Here is a 12,589-nt window from a genome sequence, read left to right on the forward strand (position 1 = left end):
AACGAAAATTTTATCAAAATTTTATGTCTATAGAAAATTTTGGCAAAATTTTATTTCTATAGAAAATTTTGTCAAAATTTTATTTCTATAGAAAATGTTGTCAAAATTTTATTTCTATAGATAATTTTATCAAATTTTTATTTCTATAGAAAATTTTGTCAAAATTTTATTTCTATTGAAAATTTTATCATAATTTTATTTCTATAGAAAATTTTATCAAATTTTTATTTCTATAGATAATTTTATCAAACTTTTATTTCTATAGAAAGTCTTATCACAATTTTATTTCTGTAGCAAATTGTGTCAAAATGTTATTTCTATAGAGAATTTTGTCAAAAATTTTATTTATATAGAAAATTTTATTTCTAAAGGAAATTTTATCAAAATTTTATTTCTATAGAAAATTTTGTCAAAATTTTATTTCTTTTTTTTATTTTTATTTCTATAGAAAATTTTGTCAAAATTTTATTTCTATAGATAATTTTATCAAATTTTTATTTCTATAGAAAGTTTTATCACAATTTCATTTCTGTAGAAAATTTTATCAAACTTTTATTTCTATATAAAGTCTTATCTCAATTTTATTTCTATCGAAAATTGTGTCAAAATTTTATTTATATAGAAAATATTGTCAAAATTTATTTTATCAAAATTTTATTCCTATAGAAAATTTTGTCAAAACTTTATTTCTATAGATAATTTTATCAAATTTTTATTTCTATAGAAAGTTTTATCACTATTTTATTTCTATAGAAAATTTTATCAAACTTTTATTTCTATAGAAAGTCTTATCACAATTTTATTTCTATAGAAAATGTTGTCAAAATCTTATTTTTATAGAAAATTTTGTCAAAATTTTATTCCTATAGAAAATTTTGTTAAAAATGTATTTTATCAAAATTTTATTTCTATAGAAAATTTTGTCAAAACTTTATTTCTATAGAAAATTTTGTCAAAACTTTATTTCTATAGAAAATTTTGTCAAAACTTTATTTCTACGGAAAATTTTGTCAAAAATTTATTTCTATAGAAAATTTTGTCAAAATTTTATTTCTATAGAAAATTTTGTCAACATTTTCTTTCAATAGAAAATTTTGTCAAAATTGTATTTCTATAGAGAATTTTGTCAAAATTTTATTTATATAGAAAATTTGTGAAGTACTGGGTAGTTGGGGAGGAATATTTTGCAAAATCTACCAAAACATTAAGAATTCTACCAATCTACCAAATAGTTAAAAATCTACCATTTTTGGTAGACTGTGACAACCGTGAGTGTAACTCCTCGATCAAAAAATCCTATATTAAAGTATGCACATTCTTTCATATTCAAGTTAATCCGAGAAGTGTAGATTTTGCTTAAATGTATAAAAAACGGAAATTCCTTTCCCTATCAAATATTGAAAAGAAAATTGGGGAGTTTTTCTCCAGAGACAATTCTGCCAACTGTGACAACCGTGAGTGTACCTTTCCGGCCAGATATACAAAATTTATATATTCATTTACGCACCTACTCCCATATTCCCTGTAAATTTCAAGTAATTCGGATAAGTTTAGATTTTGCTCTATTGTTGAAAAAAAGGGAACGGGGCCGTCCCTATCGAATACAAATTTGGGATTTTTTCCAGAGATAATCCTAAACTTCCCTGAAATTGTTAATGAACATTTTTTCAAGTTTTAAAATTTCGGGGCAAGAAGATTTCCCACCAAATATCGAAAAATTGATTTCAAATTAACCCGAGAATTGTGGACCAATTTTTAAATTATCTGACAAGGGGGAAGTCCCCTTGTCCAAGTATTAAAAAAGTAAGTACCCCATATTAACTTCATAACTTGTCCCCAAGTCCTCTGTAAGCGTCAAGTAAATAGGAGAAGTTTAGATCTTGCTTATTGTTAAAGGGACGTCCTCTTCCCCGATCAGATATCGAAAACCAATTGGGGTTTTTCTTCCAGAGACAAATCCTAAAATTCCCTAAAATTGCTAGTGGACATTTCTTCAGGTTTCAAAACTTAGAGGCTAGGAGAGGTCCCCCTTTCGGAAAAATATCGAAAAATAAAGTAGCAGGTATTTTCCTAAACGCCGCCTTGAATCCTACCCAAAAATTTCAATAAATCGGAGAATTTTATTCCTTGGTATGACAAGGCGGACGTCCCCTGTCCAAACATTAAAGAATTAGGTACCCCATATGAACTTCGTAACTTCGTTCTCTTTAAATTTATACTAAATCGTAGAAGTTTAGTCCGTTTATTGTACTAAAAATATAAAAAGCATTGGGCAAAGGGGAGTTTCCCATCCTCTATGAAATATCGAAAAATAAGATTTGTCTTGATGCCACAAATTTCAAGCAAGTCGAAAAACTTTGGTCCACTTTTCAAAATGTCAGGCAATAGGGAGGTCTGCCTCCCCGTCCAAATGTTAAAAAAATCAGTTACCCCTTATTTACTTCACAACTTCCACATCCTCTGTATTTTTCAAAAAAAAATGTAAAATTTCATTGTAAACTTTTTCTATGCCCATCACCATCCTATGATGGTGGGTAGAAAAATTGAAATAGAAAGCAAATATAATATAGGCAATAAAATAGACAATTTTGCCAAAATTATTTTTATGCAATATTTTCTTGAAAATAAAGACATTTTTAAAAATATTTGTTTTTTTTTTAATATTCGACTTGGTTTCATGAAGAATTTAATGTATTATTTCCATGGAAAAAAGACAAATTAGGACACGCCTTTAAAGCATTAACCAAGAGCAAAAAGACAAATAAACAACGTTTTTTATCGGCTGAATTTGAAATTTAAAAATCAATATGTTCACTTGAACTCTCATTTCTTGTGAAATTGTCTATTTACATAGGAAAATAAATTAATTTTAAATGTTTTTAGTCTATCATCATCCATCGCCATACAAAATCTAGCAGACTATGAAAATAGACTATTTAACTTTGGATGAATTGAATACAAAAATTAATGGAATTTCGCAGAAATATTGTGAATATTATGAATAGAAGAAAAATTAGGCAATACGGCTTGTTAGTGGTGTGTGATACCATCATTCTGTAAATTTGTCTTATTTTTATTTAAGACCCATAATGCTGTTTGGTTTGGGTTATAAAAAGTAGGACCCTTGTTATTGATCTAACTATCATGCAATCTGGCAGCACTCATTGATTAAAGAGGAGTTCTAGACGTGTGGTATCACAATGTAGCCTCAAATGGGAAAACCTATAGCCCATCTAACCTACCAAATATAAAAAATTTCCTATACGTGCAAAATTGAATACTTTGAACTTTTTGACAATTTCTCAAATATATATGATATTAAATATCGCTGAATGCCATTTTGTTTCTGCAAATAGTATCAAAAAAATTAAAAAAAAATTGAAATTAGTTTTATTTTATTTTTGAACTTTAAAAACAGTTCTAAACCAAAGATTTTTAATATGTATCTACAAGTGTTCGATACTGTAATCTTTGGATAAGGTTCAAATTAAATTCCTTCCTTATTTCACTGGAAATTATAAGACCCAAAAGTCTCATAGTATATGTTGTTAATTCGTATATAATATAGTCCTCCGTTAAAATATACCACTGAAACCGCATAAAAATTCTTTAAATTTACAATGTCATCATTTTCATTTGTATTTCGTTTCCTGTTTTCGTTTTTTTTTTTTTTTTTGTAAACAGTCATTGAAACAATGTCAAAATTTATTGCCATTCCCAAAGAGAAGCAATTGAACGGGCCAAAAAAATATATACATACAATGGGGCATCTGCAACAGCAGCCGCAGTAATAAGTGGTCAAAATGTTGTAATCATTATACATTGTAAGCAAGAGGAATCCTTTTGCGGATACCAGCAGGAAGGAATAATATTTTTTTTTATGTTAAGGGCCCTTGAAAAATCTGAACTCAGTATACAACACTGGCAGTGAAATGGTCTTTGTATTAGCAAAAATGTATTTAGCCGGCGCATGAAGAGGAATATGATTCAACTCTTTCTATCCTGACAATATATAAACACGTCGATAGTGGCGATATTGAAATCGACCTTTCAAAATCCCAGCAAAAAAAGCGTCGCCAAAATAGTAGAGAAAATGTTCTTTTTGGATGCGGAAGTGGTGCAAAATTGGCGCAGAAGCGATGAATTTAACAAGGGCTTGTCATAGGACGGATGTCCACTATTTCAAATGCCGTTGCACTGAATTTGCAGCACTTTATAAGGTGTGATCCGAATTCAGTGTTTTGGATATAAATTAAAAAATTTTGCAAAAATTTGCCAAATAAATAATTTTTATAATTTTTTATGATTTTTAAAGCATTGTCTGAAACGTTTGACATCAAATATTTTCAAAAATTGGCAATTTTTCTAAAATGGATTTTGCCTTTTTTGGAAAAAATTTTAATAATTTGTACCATTTCATTAACTCTTACTCGGTTTTTAACCTATTTGAAAAAAAAAGTTAAAATTTTCTTTCAAAAATATGAAAACAGCGAGTTAAAAAATTTAATTAAAAGAACTTCCTGAGTAGTTAAAATAAAGAACATCTTTGGGAGAACATTTTTGAAGTACTTTTAAAGTAAAGTTGAAGTGCCTTTAGAAGCACTTCCAATTTTTTTTGCTGGGAATCTGATAAACTCTAAAGTTGGCATTTTTAAAATTTCAAAAATTAGAAAATCCAATTTAAATATTTTAAAAATTTAATTTTAATATTTTAAAAATTCACTTTTTTAAAAATTTGATACAATCGGATTTTTTTGCACGCTTAGACAAATTATTTAAAATTTCTTTAAAACTCAAACAAAAATCATTCTTATAAATTTAGAATCTGATGAGTCTGATAGTCTCTTTATGTAGAAACTTTAAAATTAAGTTAAGGAATGGGGATTGGAGATATAGCCCAGCTGTTTATTTTGTTTTTAATATAAAGGCCCTCAAGAAAATCCTTCTGTTATCTCTCTGCTTTGTTTATGTTTATTTCCTTTTACATGTATGCGAATATATGCCCACAAAACTCCCTCAATTCCTTTTGGCCATTGAATGAAAAAAAAAAACACTTGTCCATAAATTTTCCCAAAATAAAAATGGTAAAAAAACGAATCTTAACTTAAAAATAAGCAATGTTTTACTGGCCTTTACAGCAGTATCTTGTTTTTCCGTTGTATTTCATATTTGTTTTTTCTCTTCAAACAATTCATGCATGCCCGTTTTTTATCCGCCTGACTGGAGCATAAATATGAAATGTAAATGTAATTGTAATTCTGATTGCCAATGAGCTTTAATTATACTCAATATTCCAGTAAAAATTAAGCAAAAAAAATGCAAGGGAATATTTGCACTTGTCGTAACGGAAAATATAACAAAAGTCAAGCTGCATTGCATGCAATGCGGAAGGGAAATTATTATATCAATGATGCAAGAAGTCCTAGGGGATGGTGGGAGTTTTTTTTTTTAATATTAAATGTTATACACTTCTTGAAAAAAGTGGTCAGCATATAAGAAAAAATATTATGATTGTTTAAAAATCCTTTTTTATGTTATATTTTGCAAAATTTTGTTCCTATAGAAAATTTTGTCAAGATTTTAGCTCTTTAAAAAATTTTGTCAAAATTTTATTTCTAAAGAAAATTTTGTCAAAATTTTATTTCTATAGAATATTTTATCAAAATATATTTTTGTCTAAATTTTATTTCTTTAGAAAATTTTGTCAAAATTTTAGTTCGTTTTGTTTGTTATTGTTGGTTTCTCTTCAATCATTATTGTTGTTTTTGATTTCAGCTTCAAACCATGTATTGACTAAACTACAAGTGTATTGACTAAACCGAGGAAAAGTATGCTTGCCAAATTTATTTGGGCAAAGCCCTATTGACTTCAAAAACAACCATTATGAGTGAAGAGAAACCAACAATAACAAACAAAACGAATGAAGATAGAGGCAGAACGCTCAAAAACAAACCCAGCCAACTACATTCAAATCGATGATTTGAGTTTGGCAAAGGAAAAAGATATGCTTGTAAATTTTTTCAGGCAGTAGCCGACTATCAAACCTTTTTTCGGAAGGTTCAAGTGTAGTTCACTTTGGGTTGAGTGAATTCCACGAATCTATTCAGATAATTGGTTGATAGTTTTGCTGCAAGTAGAGGATGCTGATGAGGAATGTGGTAATTCCGAAACAGCTGTACATCCAAACATCTTGCAGTCTATAGGGCTTTGCCCAAATAAATTTTACTAGCATACGTTTCCTCTGTTGGTAATGCTAAACTTGTAGTTTAAAATTTTATTTCTATAGAAAATTTTGTCAAAATATTATTTCTATAGAAAATTTTGTCAAAATTTTATTTCTATAGAAAATTTTGTCAAAATATTATTTCTATAGAAAATTTTGCCAAAATTTTATTTCTATAGAAAAGTTTGCCAAAATTTTATTTCTATAGAAAATTTTGTCAAAATTTAATTTCTATACAAAATTTTGTCAAATTTTTATTTCTATAGAAAGCTTTATCAAAATTGTATTTCTATAGAAAATTTTGTCAGCGTTTTATTTCTGGAGAAAATTTTGTAAAAATTTTATTTCTATTGAACATATTATTTCAGTAGAAAAATTTGTCAATTTGTTTCTATAGAAAATTTTGAGAAATTCTATTTTATATAAAATTTTGTGAAATTTTATTTTATAGAAAATTTTGTGAAATTTTATTTTATAGAAAATTTTGTCAAAATTTTATTTTACAGAAAATTTTATTTCTATAGAAAATGTTGTTAAAATTTTATTTCTATAAAAAATTTTGTCAAAATTTTATTTCTATAAAAAATTTTGTCAAAATTTTATTTCTATAGAATATATTGTCAAAATTTTATTTCTATTGAAAATTTTGTCAAAATTTTATTTCTATAGAAAATTTTGTCAAAATTTTATTTTACAGAAAATTTTATTTCTATAGAAAATGTTGTTAAAATTTTATTTCTATAAAAAATTTTGTCAAAATTTTATTTCTATAAAAAATTTTGTAAAAAATTTATTTCTATAGAAAATTTAGTCAAAATTTTATTTATATAGAAAATTTTATCAAACTTTTATTTCTATAGAAAATTTTGTCAAAAATTTATTTCTATAGAAAGCTTTATCAAAATAGTATTTCTATAGGAAATTTTGCCAGCGTTTTATTTCTGTAGAAAATTTTGTTAAAATTTTATTTCTTTTGAACATTATATTTCATTAGAAAAATTTGTCAATTGGTTTCTATAGAAAATTTTGTGAAATTTTATTTTATAGAAAATTTTGTGAAATTATATTGTATAGAAAATTTTGTGAAATTTTATTGTATAGAAAATTTTGTGAAATTTTATTGTATAGAAAATTTTGTGAAGTTTTTTTTTTCTTTAGAAAATTTTGTAAAAATTTTATTTCTATAGAAAATTTTGTCTAAATTTTACTTCTATAGAAGATTTCATCAAAATTTTATTTCTCTAGAGAATTTTGTCAAGATTTTATTTCTATAGAAGATTTTATTTCTATAGAAAATCTTGGCAAAATTTTATTTCTATAGAAAATTTTGTCAAAGTTTCATTTCTAAAGAAAATTATGTCAAAATTTTATTTATATAGAAAAATTTTATTTCTATAGAAAATTTTGTCAAAATTTTATTTCGATAGAAAATTTTGCCAAAATTTTATTTCTATAGAAAATTTTGGCAAAATTTTATTTCTATAGAAAATTTTGTTAAAGTTTCATTTCTAAAGAAAATTATGTCAAAATTTTATTTATATAGAAAAATTTTATTTGTATAGAAAATTTTGTCAAAATTTTATTTCGATAGAAAATTTTGGCAAAATTTTATTTCTATAGAAAATTTTGGCAAAATTTTATTTCTATAGAAATTTTTGTCAAAATTTCATTTCTAAAGAAAATTTTGTCAAGATTTAATTTTTACAGAAAAATTTTATTTCTATAAAAAATTTTTGTCAACATTTTATTTCTATAGAAGATTTTATCAAAATTTTATTTCTATAGAGGATTTTGTCAAAACTTTATTTCTATATGAAATGTTGTCAAAATTTTATTTCTATAGAAAATTTTGTCAAAATTTTATTTATATAGAAAAATTTTATTTCTATAGAAAATTTTGTCAAAATTTTATTTCGATAGAAAATGTTGGCAAAATTTTATTTCTAAAGAAAATTTTTTCAAAATTTTATTTCTATAGAAAATTTTTTCAAAATTTTATTTCTATAGAAAATTTTATCAACATTTTATTTCTATAAAAATTTTTGTCAAAAATTTATTTCTATAGAAAATTTTATCAATATATTATTTTATAGAAAATTTTTTCAAAATTTTATTTATATAGAAAATTTTTTCACTAAGCCTCTTAATTAAAAAAAACATCGAGAAAAAATCCAAACTATGTGGGGAAATAGAATTTGTTGTCGTTTTCGAATGTCCTCCTAAGTGGACATCGGTAGTCAAAAGGTTAATAGATTAACAGAATTTAATAAAAATTCAAATCTGAAAACCGGGTTTTAAAATGATTTTTTTGGATAAACGTTTTTTGTCAAAGAAAAAAAAAAACGGTTGTTTGAACATACTGTATCCAATTGAAATTATATCCATGAAATTATATTGAGGATTCCCTAAGGTATTGAGCCTAACAGAGAAATATTTAGATTGATTAACAAACTTTAAATTTTATTTTTTTATATGAAAATTTTATAAAATTAATGTTAATAAATTATCCTCTACTTTTTAATAGATGCATTTTCAAATTTAAAATTTTATTATTATACCCACCACCATAGGATTGTAACACATCGAAATATTGCTCTAAGACCCCATGAAGTATATATATTTTCTGGGTCGTGGTGAAATTCTCAGTCGATCTAAGCATGTCCGTCCGTCCGTCTGTTGAAATCACGCTAACTTCCGAACGAAACAAACTATCAACTTGAAACTTAGCACAAGTAGTTGTTATTGTAGGTCGGATAGTATTGAAAATGACCATATCGGACCACTTTAACGGATAGCCCCCATATAAACCGATCCCCAGAGTTGGCTTGCGAAGCCTCTAAGAGAAGCAAATTTTATCCGATCCGGCTGAAATTTGGTACATAGTGCTAGTATATGGTCTTTCACAAACATGCAAAAATTGGTCCACATCGGTCCATAATTATATATAGCCCCCATACAAACCGATCCCCCGATTTGACTTGCGGTGCCTCTAAGAGAAGCAAATTTCATGCGATCCGGTTGAAATTTGGAGCGTGGTGTTAGTATATGGCCTATAACAACCATGCCAAAATTGGTCTATATCGGTTTATAGTTATATATAGCCGATCCCCAATCACACAAAAATTGGTCCATATCGGTTCATAATCATGGTTGCCACTCGAGCCGACAATAATCAAAATGTCAAAATTTTATTTTCATAGAAAATTTTGTCAAAATTTTTGTTCGATGGAAAATTTTGTCAAAATTTTATTTCTATAGAAAATTTTGTCAACATTTTTGTTCTATAAAAAATTTTGTCAAAATTTTATTTCTATAGAAAATTTTGTCAAAATATTATTTCTATATAAAATTTTGTCAAAATATTATTTCTATACAAAATTTTGTCCAAATTTTATTTCTATAGAAACTTTTGTCAAAATTTTATTTCTATAGAAACTTTTGTCAAAATTTTATTTCTATAAAAAATTTGTCAAACTTAATTATATACGTATTTAATCGGCCTTTTTTAAATTAATATATACCACGTATGGACTACCTTGCAATTTAGAAGGAAGTTTTAAGATACCTTGCCATCGGCAAATGTTACCGCAACACAAGTAATTCGATTGTGGATGACAGTCTTCAGTAGAAGTTTCTACGCAATCCATGGTGGAGGGTACATAAGTTTTGTCCTGGCCGATATACGTATATACTTGTTTTTTCTTATAAAAATTTATTTTATAATTTTTCTCTAATAGAATATGCGTAAAATTATAAATTGTCTTTAGAAAAAGTAATGAAAAATATTTAATTGAAATTAAATTTAGTGGCACAATATAATGAAATCCTTCTCGTCTTGTTTTTTTACAGGTTACTGCCACCGATGGCGATGTAGATAGACCCATAAATATTGTATATTTTCTCACCGGTCAGGGTATTGATCCTGACAACACTGCTAATAGTAAATTTGATATAAATCGCACAACAGGCGATATTTTTGTACTAAAGGTAAGTCTTTTGTATATATAAAAAATAGCCGTCACCTTAAAAAATCCTTTTACAAGGACATCCGAATAAAGAGTTATCTTTCATTGATCGATACATGAGTCTCCGCCGAAGTCAAAGTAATATTAATTGAATGGCATTATTTTTGATTATAATAACCCTATTGGGCATACAGTGTGGCTGATATGTATAGCAAATAATTTAAGGCCTAGAAGCCAAGATTTAAATCAATGTTCAGTATTGACAAAATTTGCGAAGGTTAAAAAAAAAACAAAAAGTCTCATAAATAAAAATATGTTAACAATTTATTTAGTTGCTGAGAAAAAGATTATAAAATATAGATATATGAAATTTATTAAAATTAGTTGATGGTTAGACAAGACGAGATCATTTTAAATTAATTTTCATAGCTAGAAATCCTCCGGATCTCAACTATTTGGACTCTTGCATCAGAAGCTTTTGGAGAGTAAGGTTGGCCCTGAAAATTTCAAAGTGTCAATGATCTCCAAACACTGCGCTTCGTCGGGAATGAGCCAAGAGGTCATAATTCATACAAAAGTAGCTAATTCGAACAAATTTGATTTTTTTCCAACATTTTTGATTTTGAACAATCAAATTAAAAAACTAAAAAAAAAAAATTAAAAACTATAGCGCTTTACTTTGATTCATTATATATCAGCCACCCTACTTATGGAAGTTTATGGTATAGACATCCAAAAACATCCTTTATATTGGTACCTGTGTCTCGGCCTATCAATTACATAACAATTGAATGCAATTCATTGTGAGCATCCATAAAGCATGACTAAAATTTTTTCCGGAAAAATTAGTTATATTTTTTTACCTTTTTAATACCCTCAAAGAAAAATTTAAATAAATTTTCTTTTTTTCTACAGCCCCTTGATCGCGATCAACCGAACGGTAGACCCCAATGGCGTTTTACCGTTTTCGCCCAGGATGAGGGCGGTGAAGGCCTTGTCGGCTATGCTGACATTCAAGTAAATCTCAAAGATATCAACGACAATACACCACAGTTCCCTCAGGGTATTTACTATGGTAATGTCACTGAAAATGGCACAGCCGGTGCACCGGTAATGACCATGTCTGCTGTCGATTACGATGATCCCAACGAAGGTACACATGCCAAACTAATCTATTCGATAGAGAAAAATGTCATCGAAGAGGAGACAGGAGCGCCGATCTTTGAAATTGAACCAGAGACGGGAGTGATTAAGACAGCGGTATGCTGTTTAGATCGAGAACGTACCCCAGATTATTCCATACAAGTGGTAGCCATGGATGGTGGTGGTCTTAAGGGCACGGGCACTGCTTCGATAAGAGTTAAAGATCTAAATGATATGCCTCCCATGTTCACAAAAGATGAATGGTTCACCGAGGTGGATGAGACGAATGGCACATATGTCCCCGAAACACCCATACTCACGGTAACCGTACAGGATGAAGATGAAACCAATAGTTTCCAATATAAAGTGGTACCCAATAGCGGCTTGGGTTCAGATAAATTTGCCATGATACGCAATAGTGATGGTACGGGTTCCTTGAAAATTGTCAAACCTCTGGACTATGAGGATCACATGCAAAGCGGCGGCTTCCGATTTCGCATACAAGTCAACGATAAGGGTGACAATGATAGTGATAAATATCATTTGGCCTATTCCTGGGTTGTGGTGAAACTTCGTGACATTAATGACAATTCACCACATTTTGAACGAGATCATATAGAAGTTTCAGTTTATGAGGACATTAAAGTGGGGACAATTTTAGAGCAATTCAAAGCTACAGATGCCGATCAAGGAGGCAAAAGTAAGGTTAACTATCGTTTGGTCAAAGCCACCAATCGAAAACGACAATTTGCCATTAGCGATAAGGGAGCTGTTAGTATACAACGCTCACTGGATCGTGAAACGGCCGAGCGTCATCATTTAGAAGTCTTGGCTGTTGATGATGGTGCGATACCGCGCACCGCCACTGCTACTCTCACCGTCATCGTTAAAGATGTCAACGACAATGCGCCTGTTTTCAAAGAAGACTATCGACCCGTCTTGCCAGAAAATGTTGGTCCAAGAAAAATTATCGAGATTGCAGCAAAAGATGCCGACGATCGAGCCCGAGGGAATGGTGGACCATTCTCATTTCGTTTAGATCCTTTGGCGGGCGATGATATACGATCGAGCTTTAAGCTGGAATATGATCGAAGTGAGTATATGATTGTAGAATTTCAAACAAAAATTAAATGGATTCCTATCATCAATAGTAATAGAAAACACTTTCGTAGATAACTTCCAATAATAAGACGCAAATTTCCTTTCTGTGGAATAGAATTGTAGACAAATAAACTTTTGATTTCTCGCTAAAATTCTT

At 28.1% G+C, this 12,589-nt stretch overlaps 1 protein-coding gene across 1 annotated transcript in view; it reads left to right on the forward strand.

The window, feature by feature from the left end:
* CadN2 (Cadherin-N2) overlaps positions 1 to 12,589 on the forward strand; it is a 799,659-nt gene that overhangs the window by 667,050 nt on the left and 120,020 nt on the right. The window contains exons 6-7 of the mRNA XM_075297355.1: positions 10,073 to 10,210; positions 11,104 to 12,424. Coding sequence (XP_075153470.1) covers positions 10,073 to 10,210; positions 11,104 to 12,424 — 1,459 coding nt within the window. The remainder of the gene's footprint in view (positions 1 to 10,072; positions 10,211 to 11,103; positions 12,425 to 12,589) is intronic.

The sequence above is a fragment of the Haematobia irritans genome, chromosome 2 (assembly GCF_050003625.1).
Source record: "Haematobia irritans isolate KBUSLIRL chromosome 2, ASM5000362v1, whole genome shotgun sequence".
NCBI lineage: Eukaryota > Metazoa > Arthropoda > Insecta > Diptera > Muscidae > Haematobia > Haematobia irritans.